This window comes from Pagrus pagrus, assembly GCF_965226575.1.
Source record: "Pagrus pagrus genome assembly, chromosome: 8".
In the NCBI taxonomy this organism is placed as follows: domain Eukaryota; kingdom Metazoa; phylum Chordata; class Actinopteri; order Spariformes; family Sparidae; genus Pagrus; species Pagrus pagrus.
The window spans coordinates 22,615,015-22,640,208 of record NC_140192.1 but is presented as its reverse complement, the minus strand read 5'-3'; the positions used below and the strand labels follow the sequence as shown (position 1 = coordinate 22,640,208).

General features: G+C 44.9%; 1 protein-coding gene and 1 long non-coding RNA gene across 9 annotated transcripts in view; one reads left to right on the top strand and one right to left on the bottom strand.

Moving 5' to 3' along the window:
- Window positions 1–25,194, top strand: part of mef2cb (myocyte enhancer factor 2cb) — a 71,962-nt gene that overhangs the window by 38,356 nt on the left and 8,412 nt on the right. For 3 of the 8 annotated variants that reach the window (XM_084360720.1, XM_084360721.1, XM_084360722.1), the window contains 5 exons: window positions 3,216–3,419; window positions 17,987–18,130; window positions 18,329–18,466; window positions 21,015–21,195; window positions 22,030–22,077. In XM_084360720.1, coding sequence (XP_084216846.1) covers window positions 3,216–3,419; window positions 17,987–18,130; window positions 18,329–18,466; window positions 21,015–21,195; window positions 22,030–22,077 — 715 coding nt within the window. The remainder of the gene's footprint in view (window positions 1–3,215; window positions 3,420–17,986; window positions 18,131–18,328; window positions 18,467–21,014; window positions 21,196–22,029; window positions 22,078–25,194) is intronic. The other 5 variants (XM_084360723.1, XM_084360727.1, XM_084360726.1 and 2 more) reach the window with 5 other exon arrangements.
- Window positions 37–23,985, bottom strand: LOC311261772. Its single transcript, XR_014623183.1, has 3 exons — window positions 23,580–23,985; window positions 18,169–18,401; window positions 37–325 (listed from the first exon to the last, which is right to left on the bottom strand). It is a non-coding gene; the product is annotated as an uncharacterized lncRNA (long non-coding RNA).

The following is a 25,194-nucleotide window of genomic DNA, read 5'->3' as shown; positions in this document are numbered from 1 at the left end:
TAATGGCTCACAGTACAACTTTTATTGGCCTTAGTTTCACGCACATAATATTTTATTTTTTTTAATTAAAACAAGCTATAGCCTTTTGACAAATGGACAGCCATCTATAAGTATTTGTAGATCAGGTGTGTCGTTCGTAGCATCTGTTCTGAGTGCAGAGCAGTCGATCCACCGCACTTCTCTCCAGCTGCTGTGTGGGCCGAGAGAGCCGTTCCAAGAGGAACAGAGGCAAGGCAAGTGGTGACATCACCGGCTTGAACGTTGATGGGCTGAAAGGGTCACATGACGGCATCATGTGAGGCCCGTGAAGTCACGACAGAGTCACCTGAAGCAGTGAAATTGAACACCGTCATAAAAATTGCATAGCTGAGATACAGTACATATTAGCACATCCCACATGATGTTTGCACCAGTATTTACAGTCAAGACAGCATTTAAGAGCAAGCCGACTGCCTTTTAAAATGTGTGTGTGTGTGTACTTAGTCTGTATACATGTCTGTGTATTTAGGGCTGTAAGTGATTTAGAGGTAGCAGGTTGTACGTGTCAGATCGAGATGTGTGGGTGTGGTGTGATATTTTATGTAGGTGTTATTGTTTGGTCAGTTGAGGCTTTTCATAATCACACTCATTCTCTTCCTGTGGTGTTGTTAAAGTCAGTCTATGTGTGAATTTTAATATGTGGGAGAATGCATGCACAGTTCCTCATTTAAAGTGTGATGCTCAAGACAACTTTGATTGGATTTTGCTTTTTCTTATTTACAATAAGAAGAGCGTCTCCCAAGTTTCTTGCTACCTTACACTGCTGTGTTTGCATGTGTGTGTGTGCGGATGTGCCGATGTCTGTGAGCTGTCCCAGCCAGTATGTGGACCTCCCCTTTGAGACTAGCAGCCCTGGACCTCTGGGACTCACACCCAGCCCACCGTGTGTGCCACGTGCCACCTTTTGAAACATTAATGGCCCCAGCAGAGTGTGTGACTGAGTGAGTGGGTGATAACGGAGCTGGGCCGGCAGCTAGCTGTGTCCTGCGTTTGCCCCTGGTGCCCCGTGCATCAAAACACCAGGGGAAGACAACACTCTACATGTCCTGTTCCTGAATAGTCCGCTCTGACCTTATGTCCTACAGTCCTGTCATCTTATTTACTCTCTCATGTACGATTTGTAAGGTAGCTCTGCTGTTGTTAGGCTGACAGACCCCTTTAGGGTGCTTACATTTCAGTTTTGGACGGTGGAGCTCAGAGTGGGTTGGATATGACAATTAATCTTATTGTCACAGGATACCTTTTGATCTTACAGCGTTAGAATGAGGCTTGTTTTTTTCTCATTTCAGTATGAGTGTGTAAATGTCAGCATGGTATTTAGAGCCCAGGGGAGGGTTTTTTTTTGTTGTTTTTTTTGTTTGCCTCACGCCGTCGGTGAATCAAATGAGTGTTTGTGCCAAGGTACAGAACCTGACATTACACACACCGGTTTGTTTAGAATGGCGTGTCTCTGGTTTCAGCCTCTGTTGTCTGACACGCAGCTTGGCGTGACGCAACGGCATCGCTGTAAAACTTTTAGTCTGGGAAGCTGGTCCAGAATGCATCAGTTCATGCGAGGTTTTGCAGTCTCAGTAGAGAGGGAGGAAGAGAAAAAGACAGGGTGGAGGTGAGGGATAGTTTGATATTCAGTTTCCCTGGTGCATCCTGGGAGATATGATTTCAGGAAATCCAAAACTATCTATCAATATCCATCGAACCCTATCTCCTCTTTCAGACCTCGAGTTGTAAAGAGAAAATGTGAAGGGCAATGCATGATAGATTTATGCCACAAATCTATTCATGCATTACCCCGATTTACCACACACATCTATTCCTTTGTAAGGGGTTTAAAACCCACAGTTATATTATATTATATAAGTGTATTCAGTGCATGTTACACTGAGTGTTGGAAGGTTTTTATTCTGTATTTTTTGGCCCACTTAAGTGTCAGAAGAGAATAGACAAACATGCAGTTAATCAACAAACTGAGATCATTAGCTACCAGCTGGGCACAGTTCTGGCAGTAGTTCCTGTCTGTGAAAACCTTTGTCAATACAGATCTCCAATGTAAATAATACACACCGTCGCAGAAGAAAATAAAAGAAAGTTCAATCCCCCCCTAAAAAAAAAGAATACAAAAAAAAAAGACAGTGTTGCTCGGAGAAGGAAGCTGGCAGTGGCACATTTTCTCTTTTTTTCCCCCATACAGCCAAAGAGCTTACACACATGGCTTGGAAAAGAAACCAGGTGCAGCTCACTGGAATTAACTCACTTTCACTGCTCTAGTTTTGATCCAAACAATAGAGGAATAGAGGCTGTTCTATTTTGACAATGTGGCCACTTGTATGTGTGTGTTATTAAAGGTCCCAGTCTTGGGCCTCACACACACACGCGCGCACACACATTCGCACACACTCGCAACCACAAACAGAGAGAGAGAAAAAAGGTCCCATTAGAGACCATTTTTTGCGGTTTAAGTTGAGTGCATTGTCACTATTTGAGCACACACAAACAGCTTCAAGCACAGGCAGGAACCCATCCGTTATTTATATCAATGGCTTGTTATTCGTTATGAGAGGCGGTTAATTGGGCAACACAACAACCGAAAAATGTGTGTGAATATTACTGTGAGAAAATGGTATGCCTCAGCTATTTTTTTAAATTAAAATAGTTATAGGCATGTGCACTTCTTTGTTTAGTGAGACGGCGGCCGCATTTAGGCCACACGAAACGGACGATTTAAGGCGATACATGTTCCACGATCAACCTCAGCGTGCTTTGATGTTCAAGCAGTGATCTTCTTTACCGTTATCTGTCTGAGACACAGTGTTTTCAGTTCCTTAAATGTAAGCCCAGCTTCTTTTTTTTTTTTCTTTTTTCCTGGTATCGTGGATGGACTGTTACTGTCAGGCGTCATTGAACCAGCAGCAGACTTCACTTTCTGTTATGCTGGTTTCCAAGAGCTCATTTTAAGAGGAAAAGTTATTATGTCACATTGCTATTTCAAGTGAATGTGTTGAGGCGTGGGGACTTTTTTGCAATGATTAAATGATTTCTACAAGTTAAAAAAAAAATGGTTGTTTTGATTAAAGCTGATTAAGTATAGTGAGACTGTGTGTGTGCATTCACTTTTTCCATTCTTGACCTTGAATAGACATTATTTAAACATGATTTCTTTATCTCCTTCTGCTTCCTAGGTGACATTTACAAAGCGAAAGTTTGGCCTGATGAAGAAGGCGTATGAGCTGAGTGTGCTGTGTGACTGTGAGATTGCCCTCATCATCTTCAACAGCACCAACAAGCTGTTCCAGTATGCCAGCACAGACATGGACAAGGTCCTGCTTAAATACACCGAGTACAACGAGCCCCATGAGAGCAGGACCAACTCTGATATTGTGGAGGTGAGTTACAGAGAAACACAGACGGCGCACATGCATGCGCGGGGAGCACACACGCATGCATAGACACAGACACACTCATGCAAACACAGTGAAAAACACAAGCGGACAGATGGTTACGGCATTTGTGACTCATTCAGCAACCCTTACTTCTTCTTTTGGTCTTCACACCTATCACAGTGTAAGAAATAATTGCTCCTCTTCCCCAGTGATATCAATCACTTTAAAACAGGTATTTTAAGCCCATCACTGTCATTAATGTAAAGTAAATAAAATAATTTAAATTCCCTCCTTGTGTTGCGTGTATATAGAAACATAAAAGCGGTGGCCTATCATTGATCTGGACTTTTCAGACTGTGCCCTGTGGTGTGTAAACACCAGCCCCAGCCTTTGGTGTCTTGTCACCATTGATGTGCCTCTTAGACGAGGATGTTGATCTGACTTGCTTTGGACACATGTCGCTAGTGTGGCTCAAGGCGATGTTAAACAGGGCTGTCAGGCCAGCCAGTAGGCAGGTAGATAAAGCAGGAAATGACGCTGGCACCCTCCAGGATCCTTAAGCTCTCCACGTGAACCTGTTATGCAACATCCACACTGTAGCTCGGACAAACCTGGTGGGCCACACACACACATGCATGCATTCATGCAGAGTTTATCCCTTTCTCTAGCGCACACACATTTACACTCACAACATGCTTGCTGAATAAACCGCACCTGTCCCTCAAGGTGACGTTGAATAAATCATGTTTTTGAGCTGTAGGAAAATGTCACATGCAGTCGATTCTTTTATCTGCTTCTTTCAGGGATCATTTAAAGCAATATTATGCTTAAAAATGTACATTTACATTTACATCAAGTTGAAAATGTGTACGCATTTCTGGCATGTCTGGCTGTTATTTAGCATTAAAATATTGCTTGTGATTACACAGACATCCCATCACACCACCTCACCTAATTTGAATACAAAACAATTACTAGACATACAGCTGTTGGTATGGTTTTTAAATATTGAGAAATGAAGGCTTGGAATTTTTTTTCAGTATGTTTAATATCATTGAGAACAACATCTATATTTTTGATAGCTCAGAAGACCCCAGTTGTCTCCATATGCACTTCCTTGTTTTTATTATTTATGCATGCTCTGCATGTAATTCAACAGCCTCCTGGCGGCAGCATAATGCTAATTTGTTAGATTGAATTTATGTACAACACTTTAAGTCTGTCACTGTCAGCTCAGCATTTAACTGGACCAAAAGGAAAAGTGAGGAGCAGTGAGATATAATAATGATAATGAATAGCCCACACACACCTATAGAGCTGGCTGGCCGGTCTAACACTGAAATCAAACAGCACGGCACATGTTTTTATCTTTTCATATGGGTGTTGCTGGGCTTGTTGCCCGCCCATGCATGGTCAGGCCCACCAGGAACACTCCTGCTATTCCAGATGGCACTATGCACCTGACTACAAACCTTTTGAATTTACACATTTATATCAATCGTCTTCTGCTTTAGAAGAGATTTTACCTCGCATTATTTGCATCTTTTATATAACGACCTCTTCCCTCAGATCTTTTTTTTTTTTTTTAGAAAAAAAACATATTTAAAAAAAAAACAGCATAAATAAATGTTTTGCAAGATATTGTTAATTCAACAGTGGTTTGCTTTGGTCATTGCTGCTGTTGTTCCATCATCATTTCCATTTAGTGCAGTCAGATATATAGTGTGTTAATGTAGCTCATACATCAAGGGATAGAGCACTCAACATAGGGCTAACCTTTAATGATGAAAACAAGAGAATGGACTGGGTGCATACCAAGGTCAGTGTATAGAGACACAGATAAATCCACTAGCTGTAGAGTAACAGCTTATTCTTTTTTGCAATAAGATGTATGTGCTCTTATTCCTCTCCTATAATTCATATCATTGAGCCTTTCTTTAATTTTTAATGTGGCTTAGGCTATAACTTTCTAAACTAAGATTCTTTCTAAGACATGAAATCAGTTTTGTGATAGTTATAATATGTTGTATAACTCTAAAACATTAAATAATCAGAAAAGCTGTTACATACAGCATATGCTGTCTTCCCAAAGCTTATTTTCAGTCTTGCCACAAGTTTAAGGAAAACTAATCGTATCCAAGTATATCAGAAGGGATAAAAAATAATCCTCTATGCATTATGTCATTTACATTAACCCATTTAGCTTCCACTCATATCCTGAGTGTGTCTATAGGCACTGATATCCTTTTTGCACAGAGCCCTTCAGCCACTGTGCAGTCAGTGTATTACCCTGCCCCTGCTCAACCCATGAAGAGAGCTGTCACATGTTTCAGCAAGTGCCTGTGACGAGAGCTCCCTGCTTTGAAGCTCTCTCTTTAACTGTGTCTCCATTAGAGAACAGAGGATGGCTAACGTGTAAACAGCCGTGTCAGGGGAAGACGCTAAAGAGCCTAGTGGGGGAGAGTGCTGCGGAGCACTACCTACACTGTGATCCCTGGAGGACTCTGAGCGACTCGCAGCGGGGGAAATCGATCTGAAGAGGCCTTCAGCCTTAGCCGCGGCGTGCTAACGCGATTGGCCACAGGGCTGACACTAGCACGTTTAGCATGGGCGGGAGGGGGTGGGGGAGCCGGGGGGAACTGGGGGTCGGATCTCTCCCGCCGAGCCTTGTGTGCCGCTGCTAGGCTACGTCACAGGTGCAGGAACGTGGGTGGTTTGTCGAGTTTGGGGGGAGGCATGAGCCAAGCGGACTTCCTGTTGAGATGGCAGGATGATGAGGAGGAGGTCAAGAACAAGATGAGTGGATGGATTTAAGGGTGTAGAGAAAAATCAAAGTTACCCCACAGAGGAACAGACAGACCTTAAATATGACATCTGACATGAGACATGTTAAATTTCAAATTCGTAGAAAGCTCTCGTCCTTAGAAGTATACAAAATGCATGCATCTCTCTCCCTCTGTTGCTGCTTTGCCTGAAGGTGTAGTGGGAGGAGAGACAGAGGTAGGGGAGCGGAGCTCAGAGTGTGGGCGGCTGGCATAGAGGCCTGCTACATTAGCAATAAAGCTCTATGTAATTAGCATGTCTTTGGTTGATAATTAGCGTTGTTGAGAGAGTGGCACTGAGAGTGTTGCACAGCCTCTCTAGCTACAGCATGTTTACAAGAGGCTGGAGGGGTTTTTTCTCTCTCGCTCACTCTTTTTTCTGTTTTTCTCCTTTTTTTAAAAAAAAATCCAGTTCATAATTGAACATACATAGTTTGAAAAGATTTTTTTTTGCTTTGTGTTGAATCTATGTTCAGGTCAAGGGGTGTACGTATGTGAGAGACAGAAATAGGGAGAGAGAAAGAGAGTTATATAGAGGGAGAGGAGTGGTAAAGAAGGCCTTGATGACTCACTTGAAAACAGTCTCAGCTGGGAATGACACTTCCACAAATATCCGTGAAAGCAAAAGACCAAGAAACCAAAGCCAACCCTCCTCTGAGCACAAGTTGTAAAACAAAAGAAGCCCTGCTAATCAAAGTGACTACAAGTTATTATTGTCACATTCACAATGCGTGACACACAGAAACCCATAATAATCCCATGAATACAGTGGCTTTTCGAAACAAACAGGACGTGTTTAATGTTTTGAACGCTTCCGTTTAATACCAAACCACATGTGCCGCCACGCAGGATACGATGGCATCTAAACTTGCGGAGACTCCCCCAAGAGACCGCAATAAAAACACGTTGTCTGAGGGTGTGGGTTAGATAAACCTAACCCCGACCCCACATAAACAAGTGAGGACGTCCAATTAATTAATGCTAATTGTTCAAAGAGACATCCAAGCTCATCCAGTGTGTCGCAGCTTGATGAAAGCAAACACAGATCCTCCATCAATGGATGTCCAAGTGTGTCGTTCTGGCAGGTCTACAGTACACTCTGAGTCTGGCTCCAGATAAAACAGTCAAACATGCAGATAGATTTCCTATAGTCGCTGTCTGCCAGGCCGGTTTCCTGGACATGTGAACGGCATTAGAGGAGAAACGGGAAGCCGTGTTGGGAAATGGCAAGAGAATAGATCCATCTCTCCTTTTCCCTCTCTTTTTATTCCTGCTTAAGAACAATCACTTTGCGCTCTTATTGGTGATTTATAATGCCAGTACGGGGGGTGTTAATTGCAATAGCACATGAAAGAGTCCTTTCTTTCCCCTCCCGATGATTGCAGCCTAAACCTAAGCTGTGCTGGCTGGTTCTTGCTGTGATTGAATGCCCCAAAATCCAAGAACACACTATGGCTGTGCCAAATCCCCGTTCCACAATGTGTTTGTTTTCCCCTCTGTTGAAACAAAGAACACAGGTTTGTGAAACAACTAAAGGGTTAGTGAGTGAGCTTAGATAGGGAGCTATATCCCCTCTTTGCCTGGATATGCTCGAAGGAGGCGAGGATGCTATAATATTTGTATACAGTGTGATCTTTTGTGCTTATATGCACACACTCAAAAATGTGTTTGGCCCGTGTGCTCGCGACGGCTGCACTGCATGGGTGTATGCGTGTGTACATACACGGTGACAATTGGCTTGAACCCTGCAGAGCTGACGGCATTGTGATGACCTCAGCCAGCACACCTCGCTCTGAAGCCATTGGCTCAAGTATCACATGGAATGGCACATGGCTCTTGGTGCTGAGCTGACCTGCCTGCCTGCCCGCCTGCTTGCCTACCTGCCAGAGGAAAGGCTGTTGGCCAATCCCATTTCCAACAGATTAACCTAATCTGAAAGTTCAGCTCACCCTGTAATCTTAAACAGCAGCAGCAGGGATCTTCCTCCCTACCTATCCTCAGCTCGTTCCGCTCTCGTCGTCTCCCCTTTTTCTCGCTCTGTCCTCACCAAGAAGGAACTATTGAATGAGAGGGGGGAAGGGGAGGGACCGAGGGATGGATGAGTGCGAGGAGAGAAGGAGGGAGGGAAAGAGGGATGGTGGGAGGAAGGCTGGTAATTATTTCCAAAGGTCATTCTGTTAATGACTACCCGCTTGGCTAATGAGATTCAGCAAAGCTCCCTCACCATGTTTCACCCTGCGTATGTTTCACCCGTGTGCCGAGACGTGTGAGAAGCACAGGTGTGATTTCAGCCCAGTGACAGTCCACTGGAGGGAGGGGAGGGAGAGGGGAAAGTGAGGGGGAGTGGGCGGTGTAAATGAAGAAACATAAAGAGAAAGTAAATCAAGCAGGTATGTCAGGGAGAATGTAGAATAACCACACACGGCTGGCACAATGCTTCAACTGGCAACTTCCACACATTCGAGACCGTGCGGAGACTAATTTACCTCAAAAATGCACTTCTTTATTAAATCAAACACCTTTTCCTCTGCTTTCTCATAATGTTCTTGCAAGTCAACAGGGCATGCGATCCCCCTCTCTGAAGTGCCAGTGTGCTCATGTTCTGCCTTGCACTTGTGAAAATATTTTCCAGCATGTGTGCTATTCTATGTGCTTATTTGGTTTCTAAACAGCACGGAGAACATTAGCCTTAAGGAGTTTTTCTGTGTTGATCAGCTCACTGAATGACTTCTTCTCATGGCTCTCAATTACTCCGGCTTGAAAGCCTTCACTAATTTATCCAGTATGACTTCGACATGTGTCAGCATCCAAGAGAAATAAGGGAGTCGTGTCACTTCTCCTGTCTTAGAGTTGTCCGCAGTAATTTTGCGTGGAGTCCTTTGGGGGTTTTCGGACAGGTCACATGTGCTGTAACATGAGGTGGAGGTAAGGGGCGGGGTTGTCACAGCGATCACAGTGCTTCAGTGTTTACTAGTGACGAAGAGATCGGCAACATGCCTTGTTTTTCCTGCGGAGCTGAGGATTAAGGTCTGAAGCTGCTTTGACTGACTAAGTAAATTAACCTTGTGACATTGGCAAGCTAACGGTATAACAGTTTGTTAAAACAAATATTCTGGTGACAGTCGTTGTACATGCTTAAGCACATCATTCAAAAAGAAAAAAAAAAGCAATGCTTGTTAGTATACAAAGTTGAGAATTACGTGTGAAAGCTAACTTTTCACACAACTCTGCTCTCAGTTCCTACTCTGTATTTACAGTGTTAACAACAATGCTAAAGTTGGCTCTGAAAATCCTTCACAAAGTCACATAAAAGCTCAAATGTTGGTGTAAAGAAAACAAGCTACCACATACTATACGCATGTGAAACATCTCTCCGGTCATGCATTCTATCAACAGAGACGTGCCTTTGTCCTCCTCCTTTTCCTGTCTACACCCGTCTCCCTCTTCTTCTGAGTTTCAGCTCGAACATTGTTTGTTCTAATGCAAAGAACAGGGCGGTAAAGCAAAAAAGCACAGAGCGAGACCAAGAGAGAGAAACAGTTGTCCATGTTTTTTCTAAATATGTCCGCATTAAGTCACACTTCAACATGATTGGCAACATGAACTGAACTCACCACATAAAAAAAACAGTTTGTTAGGAGGTCAAGATAAAGCACAGCCCCCAAAACAACCACCACCATCGCTCTCTTTCATTTGATGTGATCTTTTTCTAATAAATGCCTCAAAAAGTGGTAGCGGTCTAAAAATAGTGTGTGGTGAGGCTAAAAATAGTTGCCTAGCTGGCGGTCTTTGCCGGGAGAGGGTAGAAGAATAGGCATGGAATCTCTCTCTCTCTCTCTCGCTCTCTTCCTCTCATTTTCTCTCTCTCTCTCTTTCACCCCCCCCCCCCCCACCACCACCACCACCACCCTCTTCTTGTGTTTGAAACCGGGTGGGTGGGGGTTGTTTTTGAAACAGAGGAGTGAGTAAGCGAAGTGTCAGGCTATTCATTCAGCCTCCGACTCGCTCTCTCCCTCCTTCTGAGGATCGACCATGAAGAGTTGCCTTCGGCGACCACATGCATAAGACCATCGGTCTGAGACCCTGCGGTGCCCATAAACATTTGATCCCTTGAATAAAGAAGCCTATTATTTATTTCACTATTTTATCTCCCCTCTCTCTCTCGACCAAACAAAGGCTTCCTGTCTGGTTGTTTTCAAAAACTTTTCATTGGAGAAAATACTGGGAAGCTTTATGATCTTCGTCATTAGAGTTTTGGTGCGGTTTGATCAGGTTTGGCTATGAAACGTGACAAACTCTGAGAGAGTTGACCCCCCTCACACATCGCAGCGTTGTCTGCTCTAAGTTTTAGGCTGGCACACCAGAGCACATCTGTCTGCGGCGCCAGCCTCAGACATGAAGAGAGCAAGTTTACTGAGTTCCTATTTTATAGACTATATGCTTCCACTTTTAAAGGCAGACTGAAAGCAAGATGACAGATAATGTACATGATCTAAAGGCTGAGCATTTTATTCCACATCAGACGCCCGCTGCCCAGAAAAGCAGAACCTCAAACAAGAAACTAAGTAGCACTTGGATCTCTGTCAGAGGTGTTTTTTAAGGTCAATATACTGAGGCGGAAGTCTGAGGTACTCACACAACAACAAAAAGAGGTTTTAAAAATAGCCTGTTTGAAATGTGCCAATATGTGGTCCCTGTGGTGTAGAGCGGTGAAAAAGGCAGGCCACTTCTGAGGACACGCTGCCAAAAGGCAACGCTTTTCCACTACACAGCCCAAAACAATTCACGCCAGCCATTAAGATGAAATGATGCCTTGTTCTTTGAAACTATTTGTGGAAAATTCAGAATAATGAAGATCTATTTTTAATAGATGGCATTCCCTGCCCTGCCTGGAGCTTCCCCCCATGGCCTCAGCCCCTCCCCTTCCATGATTGCTGCTTTGGACAGGGTGTGGAAACTCAAGGTCACAGTATAGAGGTCAACCGGCTGGTCATTGTTACTCAAGGCCTCCCTCAGGCCCCTTTTTCCTGCTGTGGCACCACGCGATAAGAGACAGAGAGACAAAAGACGATAAGTGACGATTGGTGGGGGGACAAAGAAGGACTAGAGGATAGCTGGAGGGGGACTTAAAGTTTTAGATTCAAGACAACTGGAGTCATTTGGCTGAGGCTGCTACACTGCTACCATCTGATGAACTTAAATGATGTGATTGAAGGCTTTATTAATAATGTCACAGTGCAATCACAAAGTGATATATTTGGCATTACAGTGTTTTCCACACACAAGTCAGGCTTGACGAATTGATTTTTATGTTGAATCAGTGATACGTGCAGACATATTCTCATTTCTCTCATTTGAATAGAGACAACTGGAGTGTAGATGGGATGAAAGATGGGTACGTTGAGGGTGCAGACATAAGTGCCCTCTTTATTCAGTTTCACTGAGCTGGCATTGTGTTTCATAATGTCTTTCTGGGTAATTATACAGTGTAGTGACTAGTTTGAATGACCACTTTGTTCCTGGGGCCGGGATGCTGCTGTAGCAAACAGTGTTGGATTCTGACATGTGCTTAGTGTTTGTCTATTCCATATGGGAAACACTGCACCATCTGGTATTGTGCTGTGTCCTGGCTAGCTAAGACTGTCTGTCTGTGAGTGGGCTCTCGTCTGCAGTGGGCTCTTCTTAATGGTGATTTTAGCACATGCACCATCGAAATGCCACAGTTTGGAGCGCATAGTACCCGTTCTGTCTTGCTTTCTGTCTCTCACGCTTATTCTTAACACGTTTCTCTATTTTTTGCTCTACTTCTCACTCCCTTTTTTAATGTTTAGTCAATCAAGTAATCCCTAGATAGCTAGTAATTACACAGTTAGCCAGCATTATTACTGAACACGCGACCACTTTGCCCAGGGATGATGGATTTCAGGCGCCAGCCTTTGATTCCTGATTATAGTGCAGCAGGGCACCAGGAGTAAGGGGCTTCAAAGCCACCAAATCACTGAAAAGTCATTGATGCATCGTCAAACCAGTGCATAGGGATGCACAGATGATGACTGAAAAAAAAAAGGCAGGGACAGACTGTGATTTGGGGTCCCATTCCTCTGATTGGTAACCTACAAAATTAACCATCTCCCCCGAAATTCTCCCTCAAAGACATACACACACTCGCACACACCATGTAGCCATCATCCATGGGCATGCCCCTCGACATGGTCCTGGCATGTTCAAACCACGCTTCATGAAACTGTGGCCTTCTTGCCTTTGGTCTGCCATCTGCTTCCAATAAGCTAAGCCAGCCTGATCCCTCTGATGTTCCCTCCACTCCGAAAAGCAGAGAGAAAGAAAGAGTGAGCGAGAGAGACAGAGAGAGTGAGGGGGGGGACAAAAACGAGAGCAAGTAAAAATGAGCCAGATAGACAGAAAAAGAAATAGAAATAAGGAGAATGAGAGCACATCTCAAACATACTATTACCCCATCCATGCCGCCAGCAAGGCCACCCTGAGTGTGCCTATTGTGCAGCGGTGCTGGAGGGTCTTAATCCACAGCGGGTCCACTTCATGAAGACCTCCATCTTGTTATTTGTGATGGGAAGGGACAACGTTTCTCCCCACTGCCTAACCCCTACTGACACTGAGCCACATTGGTCCTTACCAATCTGCTCTGACGAAATTGAGTTTGTCAATTGGTAAAAACAACGGAGCCCCCTGCTGTCCTGTGGCTTTCTGAACTTCTTCCTCATTTTGTCACTTTACTCCTGAAACAAGCGTGATCTAAATCTTCGGTTCGGTTCAGACTTTATTGTGACAATAAAGAAAAGCGTCTTAAAAGCTTTCGTTAACATTTCTTCAATATTATTTGGCAGCCCTTTGAGATTAAATTTTGATTCACATTTGGGTCCTAAACCAGTTAAAAGACTGCAGTGCATACTGCAGGTGCACCCTGTGGTCACACTCAACCTACACAAATTCTCACACGTTCTAAAGGCAGGTCTGTCCAATTTGCATACTGTCATGTCTTCAAGGAATATCTTTGATAGTCAGACTGAATCCATCTGTTCTCTACCATTTTAACATTGTGACAAACAGAGGCTGAGACCCTGCCAGGCAAAGCTGTTTATTCCAGCACCATTTTTATTATATTTTAACAGCACAGCAAAAATGATTAACCATAAGTGGCACAGTTATTAATGCCTTTATATTGTGCTCGACTGTCAGCGACTTGTTTTGAAAATATACTGCAAAACCATAAACTGCTGAATTTATTGGGGAAAACCCTTTGTTCCCTGCTACTATAATATCTTCTTTCATAAGTCTTGGTTTTGCTTACAATAGTATGTGTATTCTGAAGACCGTACAGTGTTGGCAAAGACATAAAAGGTCTTTTATAAACTGGCTGTTTTTGTAGAGGGTTTTTGCGCTGGTGCTGGCAGCCATTGGGTTGAAGACATTGAGAAACATTCATTGGCCTGGCTGTCGCCAATAGCCATAAACACAATATTGAATGTGTCGTACCCTTCTGCCACTGCCAAGATAACTGCAGAGGGGAATGGTCAGCAATGAAGCTCTTTCCAAACAAACCGTCAACTAGCCTGAGTCTATCAGAAATAAAGATGTACCCATCAAGCAGGCAATGTTTTGACTCGGCTTCTGTTCAGACTCGGTCGAATTGCAGAAAATGAGAGGAAGCGGACAGAGGCAGGGAGACGGAGACAGACTGAGCAGCAGACTGAGACAGAAAGATGGGGGCAGAAAGACGGATAGAGAGGGTGAGCAGGGTGGCAGAATGCCGAGCAGACGGCTCCTGGTATGGCAGGAGCTCTGGGCAGGCGTCAGCTGTCCCTAGCAGACCCCCTGGGGCCACCCAGAATTCACACCCAAATACCCTCCGCAGTATTTCTCAAGAGCTACATTAAGTTATCACCCACACCCAAACTATGAAATGAGTATAAAGCTAGTTTTTTTTCTCTTATAGTTAAAACACCAGAAGACTCAAATCTTTGGAAATAGACAATGTTAATCAGTTCCTCTGTAGCTCATTTAGCCTCTTAGTGTCTCTTTAGCCCCGTTAACTGTGCTCCTCTAGTCCACCTTAGCACAACCTAGTCTAGGCCAGCCTAGCTGAGGGTGCAGCGCTGAAGGGTACCGATGAGACGCGTGTCTAAATATGTAGGACGCCGTGTCTATGCTGTGCCTGCTTCGCACAGGCCCTGTGACAAGTCGAGTCATGAGGGAGCATCATGAAGAAGGAGTTTAATTAGGAGCAAGCCTCCAAAGGGGCCACAGAGAAAGACACAGAGCCAAGCAAGCATACACAGCTTCTTTTTTTTTTTTTTTTGCAGGCTTTCCTCTCTGTCATACTCTTTCTAATTCCTCACTCTCACATTTACTGGACTCACTCTCTGTAGCATGACTGGTAACTAGTAGTTTGTCACCCCTTCTTCATTAATCTTTCTCTCTCATGATGTGGTTTCTCAGGAAACAGGAGAGGAAACTTTGTTTTGGCTGTAAATCCTCTTTTTTTTATTTCAAAGACTCTAATAATTAAAAAGAAAAAAATCATTTAATAATTAATGGTGAAACATGTTGCTGAAAGTAAACAGAGCCAATGAAATGGCCATAAACTTAAATAATGCTCTGTAAAAAGTTTTCCTTTCAGCAGCAGCCAGCAGTCATTTTGTAGGAATGAAATAATGAGATTTTCTTTATGAAACTGAAAATCCTACATACTTGATAAATTGAATAATTTTAATATAAGAATATTAATTTGGGTGAATATTTTGTGCATTAAATTCTTGGCTTAAGTGAGCTACACCAAAGTGTTTTTGTTTAATCCTCATCCCATTAGCATATTCCCCAAAGACTCTATTTTCATGCCAGCTCTTCGTACTTGCACTCCCCTTTCTTTCAACGTAAGGGTAGCGGCTCGTTTTCCAATAACGATTATTCTCTCAGTCATTTTGAAATAACACTGAGTGTCTTTGATGTGTCTTATATAGTGATGATGTCACTGAATAACAGACTCAAAGCCTTTGTCTGGAGTAGCAGTTGATGCCTCTTTGGAGCAGAGCCATGAAATACATGACAAATTCAGGGCACAGATAAAGTAATGGGGCTATTAAGGGGGGGAAATATATAGGATGACGAGAGTACTGCGGCAGGCTGGTGAGGTGGACAGTGCCAGAGTGAGAGGCCCTTCTATGGCAATGTGAGCACTTCAGCGGATCTGATTGGTGGTCGGGTTGTGTGTCAGCCTTTGGCAACAGGTGTGATGGCTTTAAACAGGTGGGCATGACTGGGATGAGTGGCATACCGTCCTTGTACTGCACCCTCAATGTGCTGAGCCCTGCTTGAAAGCTAAGCCAGGGCCACTTGCTTAATAGTCATATGACACCCATACCCCCCCTGGCTTCCTGCACCCCATCAACACCGAACGCAACCGTCGCCCAACCCCCTGCCAGACCACCAGCTCAGTTGCCCCATATGGGTGTCTTCTTCACCCCAGCCCTCACTCTCCTCACTGCTACTCTTCCCAGAATGGAAGTGAATCTCTCGTGCTCTCTGAGCTGGTAGCGGTAGGTGGAAGAAATATGTGCAAGTAGGAAGAAAAGTTGTTGTTTTTTTTCTCGCATGCATTCTCATGTGAACGGAAAAGGGCCAGCGGTTCAGCTCTTGTCAGTTCGATATGATGCATCGCCAAGGCCAGAACGAAAACTACACAAAAGAAATAGCAAAAGTTTTGCATCTCGCGCCTTTGCCAAAAAAGACAGCGTGCTAAACCTCTGCAACCCCTTTGTTCTTTTGACTCATCCACCTCAGATAGAGCAAGAGTGCCTGATTCACTGTGGGTCTGTTAGAAGTCAGATCTCCTGCATCGCCTTGGTTGATTTGTTTGGTGTGATTTCCTGAAGACTGTCAAAGATGTGAGAGACGCTTTCAAATTCAGAATTCCAGATTTCCACTCGAGGGGCCAAGTGAGGATTCAGAGAGAGAGGAGGAGAGCCAGCAAATGTTGACACGCTTACAGTAGCTGCCTCGCCACGAGACGCCTCAGGAATCAAACAGTTATCACACGCACAAAAGAAGCCCTCTAAGTTCACTAAAACCACACTCAAAACAGGCCTTTGTTGTGCTGACATGAGAGATGACTGGATTGTTATTTGTTTTCTAAGCAGCCAGATCGCTCCCTGTCACTTCTGCTGCTGGTTGTGATGGAGGAGCTAGCACTCGTATCTCCTCCGTGAGTGAGTACTGACGGAGACAAACAAATGAGAGGGAGAAGTTCACTGAGATTAACTTATCTTAGCATCTATCTTCCTCCCTTCTCCTGCTCAGTCTCTCTTGCTTTTTTCTCGACGCTAACACCCACTCTCACACACCCACACATGCACACACAAACACGGACTCGTTCCCCTCTTTTCCTCTCCCACACACACACACACTCGCACCAGTCGACGCGTACACACACTACAACGTATACAGCGAGAGAGAGACACACACACACACACACTTGATCAGCATCAAATACAGGGTGTGCTAAAGTAAATTTAATTACGTCTGTCTGATATGGAGCTTCAGATGAAAGTAGGAGAGCGCAGTGTGAAGCGACGACTGCACAGACAGGAGCAGGCCCGTGATATTCCTCCTGTAGACTAATCTCCCTTTATTAAAGCCAGGAGGAGAGAGGGAAGGGGAGTTGAAGGGGGGTGGGGGGGGTGGCGGTGGTGGTGAAAGAGAGTGAAAGGGGGGTGGGAAGGAGGGGGGGTGCCTTTGATGAGATCTCTAACTGTCAGCTACTGTACTTTTCTTCTCCTCTGCCGCGTCTTTGTCTCTCACTTTTACGAGGCAAATGAACACAGCACCTATCGGTGTGTGCCTACTTGCTCAAGCAAACATACCCTCGTGCTATCACACACGGTAATGCGCTGTGAAACTTATCCCTGTTGTTGTGGTTGTCAACAATATCTAAAAAAGGACAGAGGCGGCTCTCTCTCCCTCTCTCTCTCCCTCTGACGCTCTCTTTGTCTGCCTCTCTCTTCCACTCGGAGGGAGTGGTGAGCGAGTGGAGAGCTTTTCTGCCTGTCTGCTGTTTTCTGGCCACTCTAATGGGGGCAGGTGGCCATCAGGTGGCCAAAACAGAAACTGCCACATTTAATAGCACATATACCACAGTCATGAACCCAAGCACCACTACTGTATTTTAATTCTATTTCATGACCCACTGATGATTATGGTTATAAAATTGTGTTTTACTTTTATGACTTTTTCCCTGTTTCCTGTGTAATTATGAGGTTTCAAGGTCCCGTGATTTGTCATCTTGGTCAAGAGTTTGATCATTTGTTATGTCTTGTTATTGGACGCGATTGAATCCTTTGTGCCATCTTGTATGTTTAGCAGCATGTTTGGTTGTTCACAAAGCAGCCAGTGTATCCTCATGTCACCCCCAGGGGGTTCGACTAGAGCCTGCCAAGATGATTCATGGAAAAGGTTACAGATCTTTTGTAGACCAAGTTTCTCAAATAAAAAACTTTGAAGGACTTTGGAAATCTATTTATTTTAAATGTATCGAGATATACTTAAAGAAATTCCTTTCCAAAGCTCCTCTAATTGGATTTGCCTGTTGTCATTCAATTTTAAAAATGTGCCTCCTCACACTTCATCACCACATGTCCCTCCAGAACTGTTCACCTGGGTTATTGTTTCCTACCCAGAAAGCCCTTCAACTATGTTGTGCAAATACTCTGTTTGCAGACATTGAGAAAGAAGGGCCTAAACGGCTGTGACAGCCCAGACCCCGACGCAGACGACTCGGTCGGCCACAGCCCCGAGTCCGAGGACAAGTACAGGAAAATAAACGAGGACATTGATCTGATGATCAGCAGACAGAGACTGTGTGTAAGTACCTCTTGTTGAACCCCGAACCTTCCTCTCACCTTTCTTTCCTTTCTTTCCCCTTTTTTTTCCCCCCCTGTGCTTTCTGTCACGTCGTCCTCGTCTCCTCGTTTACGTCATCTGTTCCTACCGCCCATCCCTCCGTCCCCTCATCTGTGTCTCCCTCCGTCCGTCCGTCTCTCTGGTTGTGGGACCTGGCAGGCGTTGAGCAAGAAGGAGAACAAAGGCGGCGAGAGCCCGGAGCTCGAGTCTGCTCTCATCCTCACCCCACGCACTGAGGAGAAATACAAACAGATAAACGAGGAGTTTGATCACATGATTAAAACTCATAAGATACCTGTAAGTACTGGGTTGACACTACGCCGCACCCTCAGCAGGCTAACAAAACGCTGACTGGCAAGTAACTGTTGAGCTAACCCAGCTAACCACCATTGTTTGCCTCTAGACTAAACACACAAAGTGAGAGTGAGAGTAAGACGAGAGTGGGATTATATTGTATACTTACAGTGAAAGAAATGACAGTTCTTTGATTTTTGCTTGATTACAGTTGAGGAACGGTCCTCTAATTTGACATAACTGTAACCGTAACCAGCAGAACTCTTTGCTATAGTAATTGCAGACTTTCTCTCGTGACAAATTTTAACCTCACTGGGTTCCCTCCTTGAACCCGTTACCCATAATGCCTTGCTTGGCTCTCAGGGGAGGTGCGGTCTGCATGTGCTTTTCCTTTTCCTGCACCAAAACACAGCGCTCAGTCACCCGCAGCAACAAGGACAGACACTGTGGCAGTGAAACAGCAGCAGACATTCAAACACTCTTAAACGTATCTCCGTTCATCACAAAACTCAATTATCTCTCGCTCCGCCGAAACAATTGAAGGCAAAGTCATGTGTAGCCTGACATCTTTAAAAAAAACATCTTGAACAAAGATATGTCAAGATATGTCATGTACTGGATTTCATATTTTACTGTGTTAATTTTACAGAAGATCTTATCTATAACCAGCTGCCAGAAACCACAAAATAAAGGCTGCTTTCTATGTAAACTGAGCCTGCCCTTCATTCAGAAAGCACCATACTGGAATGGTTAGTGCTCTCGTCTTACAGAGAAAGAGATAATTCCATGGTAGATAATTCAGAGAAGAACAGTAGTCTCTGCGCCGCGTGGAGCAGGGGGAGCTGTGGTTAGAAGCAAAGCAGGGGTTGGTGAGCTGGGGTGGCGTGGCGGGGTGGAGTGGGTTTGGGATCGGAGCTGGGTGGGGATGGGGGTGGAACAGCAGGGGTGGGGTGGGGGGTGGTACTCTGCACACAACAAGTGGCAGTTCAGTGTGTGGTCAGGGTGGCTGCCAAGCACTGGGCCTCTGGATTGCAGGGGACTGTTGAGGGGACTGTGGGGAGAGGCGGAGGAGGAAGATGAGCGAAAACAGGAAGGATGGCACCGGTTTAAGGAGAGCTTACAGTCGGCGGGGGCCCTTACACCCAGCCACTGTGCACAGAAGTGCGCACAGACACAGCTCCCCCCGCTCTCCCCCACCACCGCACAGAGAAGTCACGAGGTATAACAACTCCAACGAGGAATCTGAGATGGAAGAAATTACTGAAAGTCTTCAAAAAATAAAGCCAGAGACAGCCCCTCTCTGGTTATAAAAGAAAGCGACCGTAGCTTTTGGCGAGTCCACTCCTGTGTAAAGTTGCAGTAAAAGCGAAACGTGCAGAGGGCCCGCAATGAAATATGGTTAGAGTAATTGTCTTTGTACTTTGAAATAATATTTGGCCTGCAATAAGAACACTAGCGCAAGGGAGAAAATTGAAGACGACGACGTAGTGCTGAGGCACATATCCCACTTCCACGTAAGCCTGGCTGATGATCCCCCTGATGCGCTCCCTCCATGTCTCGCAGACACATGGCAGTAATTTAAGGCCCTATTTTCTACTTCCTAAAGCTAACATGCAGGATCAACCACTTCCAGGGCACTCCCAAGGTTAAACCCTTCTGCCAAGTGACACAATAAACATGACAAACTCGACGCCCGGGGCCGGTAGGCTACCTCTCCTCATGTTCCTGATGAGACTGCTGACTGATCCGAGGCTACCACTTAAAAACACTTAGCATTAGCTGCGTGTGACAGAAAAATAAATTATTTCTAATTCAGTACTCCGGTCTTGATGCTACTTTTTCAAGAAATACTGCATCCCATTTTTGGTGAGGTGAAGACAGACTGAATTATCTTTAGCTCTCTTCGAACAGTGGGATGCCATTGGCTTTGTTCCCAGTAAACCATAGCCGTCTTATTTCCTCAATGTAATAAACCAGGAATGCGTCTCAGGGTATATAAATGCAGCGACCGCATCACAATATTTCCTCAAGTCAACCTTTTGCCTTCGCAATGAGAAATGTGCAACATGTCACTGAGAGGAAGATGCTCGTAGCCTCCAGAGTAACCTGTGCTGGATCAAGTTGGACTGAGAAAGTGTTGCCAGGCCATATTTCATCTTTAGAAGGAGTTTTTCAGCCGCTTACCCATTAATTTTTGTGCAGTGCTCTCTTTCACCATCCATACTGTCTTGTGTTTTCTGCCTTTGTTCGAAGCAGTTGTTCTCTGTACCGCTCAACTATGCACGGCTCTCTATTGTTAGTTGTCCATTTGTCCTTTCAAACTTGGCTGTCTCTGTATTTCTTTTTCTTTTGTGTTTGACTCTGTCTGGAGCTACGCTGATTTTAAATTCCTTTGTGTTCCTAGAGTGTCTCTGAATTCTCACGTCTCCTTCTCCCTTCCTGAGTCCGTTTCTTTACTCAAATGCCTTGTTTTAGTTCGTTCCCTCACAGCAACTGTTGGTATCTAATCAAACTTGTGCCCGTGTCTCTCTTTTTGCCCTCTCTTTCTCAGCAGGCCGTGCCACCATCAAACTACGACATGCCCGTGTCCATTCCCGTTAGCAACCAGAACAATCTCATTTACAGCCATCCCGGTGGTTCCTTAGGCAACCACAACCTGTTGCCACTGGCGCACCATGGCCTACAGAGAAACAGCATGTCTCCCGGAGTTACTCACAGACCCCCCAGTGCAGGTAATACAGGTTGGAGCTTACGTGCTCTCATGCACATGCTGTTATCCCATCTGCCTACCTTCTCAACTGCGTGTGTGCCCGTCTGCCACGCACACAAATCAAATACACGATATATGTTATGACAGCTAGCCGCAATATTCCACCTAAAGGCAATGAGTGAATCTAAAGCCATCCCCCTCTGGTATATATTCGCATATTGCCTGCTCAGTACTTTGTTCAAAGTTAGTTGATGATTTAATATCGTATTAAATCCCAGCCCGCAGTCTCGTTGATTTAGTGTGAGGTTCTACACATGGGATGTCTGGCCCTATGTATAGGCATTGAGTTGCTGGTGACATAAGCAAATCAGGCCTGTTGGTTTGTTATTGTTGTCCAAAGTCCTTTTTCTGTCCCTCTGGTCTGAAGGCCTGCTGCCCACACCCTCACCCTGTCATTACAACTGGATGCGAGAAGCGCCAGCACAAACTAAATATGAGTTTTGGCGCTCGCAGCATCCACACCAAACCGCACACGTTCTGGACCCTCCCACTCTTCCACCTCACATGGCTTAAAAATAATAATGTGTCATTTTTCTTGGACGGCAGCTTAATGTAACCACTCGCAGCGTTCGAGTTGCTCAGAGTGTTAAGGTTTGAGTGGGAAGTAGTATTACTTCTGGTATCGGCGCACATACGATGTACTGCCGCTCACACATACACGGCGGCTTGTGATTAAATTGAGTTAGCTTCTGAAAGGCCAGCGAGGTAAGAGACAGGAGGCATAGTGGATGTTACGTGGGTGTCTATCCTCTAATGGTTTTCTCTCTTTTGCTCTCTTCTCTCTTTCATCTTTCAGGTGGCCTCATGGGTGCTGACCTCACCACTGGCGCAGGCACCAGTGCTGGTAAGAATGGCCTCCTCTTCTCGCACACAGTTGTCTACTAACACACACACATACACCCACACAGACACACACACACACATGGCACCCACTCACCCACTCGGGGCCATAAAATGCATGACTAATAGTAACCCAAACCCAAGTGGAGATTTTGTCCATGATGTGTTGATGTTAGTGGTCGTGGAGTTCATCTGGGAATGTTTGCCCAGTGCTGGGGCTGTGACACATCCTGCCTGCATTCAGCAATAAAATGGTAGAACAAGTGGGGGGAAACAGAAATAAAATTGCACTCTGCACTGAAGCAGCGGATTGACTGACAGGCAGACAGAGGAGAAGAGTTTTGAACGTACAGTTGAATTTTGTCTGTGTCTCTGTATGATGGGCCACGTCTTTAGTTCTCCCGCCTCGTGGATGTGGATGTAAACTCGAAATGACAACACCCATAGCTCCCAATTGGAGCAACCTGCTCTGCCACACAACTCGCTGCACAGTAACTGCTATCATATGTCTACAATTAAATTAATTCAGTGTTTGGAGTGGCTCACCATGCCATAATGATCCCATGGAGAGTGCAGCAAATCATGTTTGAGGAACATGTGTGAGGAATCTTATGTGTTAGCTTCTGTGGGTCAGTGGGTTTGTCCCCGAGGACACATCAGGCCTAGTTTATTGAAAAGAGGCTCCCTTTTAAAGGGTTAAATTTTACTGCCTCGACATACAGTGCGGAGTGTAAAAATGGAGAGTGGGGGGGTCAGTGGGGCACAGCTGGGCAGTCTTGTCTGGCCCCTAGGGTTCCATCACAAGGGGTCAACGCCTGGTTTCTCTGTCTGGTCACTCATCACACACACAACAGGACCATTTGTTGTGGCGTGTGTTCCGTCGACGGCGTGCTGCAGAGCATGCTTCAAATGTAGCCTTTGTGTCACAGCGCTGAAGGAACAGAGGCGCTCTGTGAGAGCTGTGTGTCGCTCAGCAGCAGCGAAAAACACGACGTGGAGAGAGTCATGTGGGAGCAAAAAGATTCCATTCAAAGCTCTCTTAAATCTCATCTAGGGGGAGAGAGAAAGAGTGTGTGGGGGGGAAACCCCAATGATGAATATCCACTGATGGTGGAAGCATGTGTGCAAAGTAGGAATAGTGGGGGAACACAGATGGAAGTGTTCTGTGAACTTGGTCAGCCATTTTAATGATGTTCCCCTAAGTGACTCAGTGTGAGGTGGCCCAGCCACTGTGGCACCACAAAGACTGTTTTAATGTTCCTCCTCTCCTCACCGTGAGTTTTGATAAGCTGATTGTACAAGTAGCTGTCTGGCCTGGGTGAGTGTCTTAAGTGGCGTGGCCTAAGTGACATAGGAGGGGCCTTGTGTGTGGATGTGTGTGGATGTGTGTGTGGTTCAGACATGCACATAAACACCTCCTTTGTGCCTCAGATGTCATGTTTCCACTGTCTCCAAAGAGAGAAAATGACAGCTTTGAAAGCCCAGTTCAAATGGAATTAACATTACCTGGGATCCTGCTGTAGTTTGGATGGATCGTAGAAGTTGTTTCTTAATCCTGTAAGAGTCTGACATCTCCTCAGTTGTGAAGTTAGAGTTTCGTTTCCACACATTACCTACGGTATGTCACCAAACAAAGATCTCAAAATGTCATAACCTGCAGGAGTTTTATTTTTTTGGATACCAATAATAATTAGGAAGCTGCAATAATGAAAACATTGACATTTTTTAAAAGGGAACAGGGTCATTTTTGTTGTTAGTTGCCTAGCAACGGTGTTTTCATGACTTACAGTGCTTGAACTTCAAACATGTCGTGTAGTCGACTTCCCATGAAGAAAATGTGAACTCGAGAGTTCCTTTTCACTGCAGCTTTAGCATGAAGATGCACTGTGTTTCAAATGTATCTCGAGATAATCTTCATGATTCGGCCTGTAAATGTAATTGAAATACAGACTTTGTGTTTATGTGCAAAAGTACAAGTCTACATCACACGAGTTCCCCAGGTAATTCTAGTCCAGTGCAAATAGGGCATGTTGCTGAAAGGCTGAGTCATCATGTCTCGCACTGTGGAAATATTGTGCGAAGTGTGTATGCAGACGCGTGTATGTTCGCTCATTTTACAGTATGTGTTCAATCTGTCAACTCTTTTGCTGGCTGCGAGAGGTGAGGAAAGAGACCGAATGTGAGTGAAAGAGAGCTAAAGAAAGGAAGCTGCGGACCGAGGTCCCAGAAATGAACAAACCTCCCACCTCCATTTGTACAATTATGTAGCTGTCATCTATGCTCCGATCAGCGCTCTGCTCACGAAAGCACTGCGAGGAATTAACGAGAAACTTGTGTCACCTCTCATCTTGCTCACACACCAATTAGTCCCTTGAATGAGTTAGATACAAGGTACATGTTTAAGATTTAATTTGTATAAAACCACACAGTTATAGAAGCAGAAAAGAACTGACAGCGAGCCAGGTTCAATAGATCAAAGTGTGTCTCAATCTTGGCACCACCTCGCACCAACTGTACAAGCTGTAAGCACGAGTGTGACACCTTAGTTCAGTTGGAGAATTCAGGGGTGAATGCACATTTCGCCAAACCGCAACGGAAGAGTGTGTGTGTATGGGGAATAGAATGGAGCGCGCCTGTTAGACCACAACAGGACATCAGAAATTTGTTCAGTAACAGTAAAATGTACATGAGTTTAACCACACCTCCCCTTTGTGTGTGTGTGTGTGTGTGTGTGTGTGTGTGTGTGTGTGTGTGTGTGTGTGTGCGTGTGTGTGTGTGTGTGAGAGAGAAAGAGAGAGAGAGAGAGAAAACGAACACTCCCGAGAGGGGCCTTGTCAAACACATGCATCTCGAAGTGCGCTAACTTGTAACCATGGCACCTATAGAGACGGATTGCGATCCTTCAGTTTTGACCTCAGGTGTCCCCACACACATCAGAAATAGCAAAAGTCTGTTTATCTGAATCTCAGATCAGATGTTGTTCTCCGTGTGCGTGTTTTATACAGCAGCTAAACACACTCCTGGCTGGCCTGTGTTCCATTTTGGTACTTCCTCTAAACGGTTGACGGTGGCCCGCGCCGCAGCTCGACCGTGCAAAGTTGCATTAGAGGAGGACAGTGGA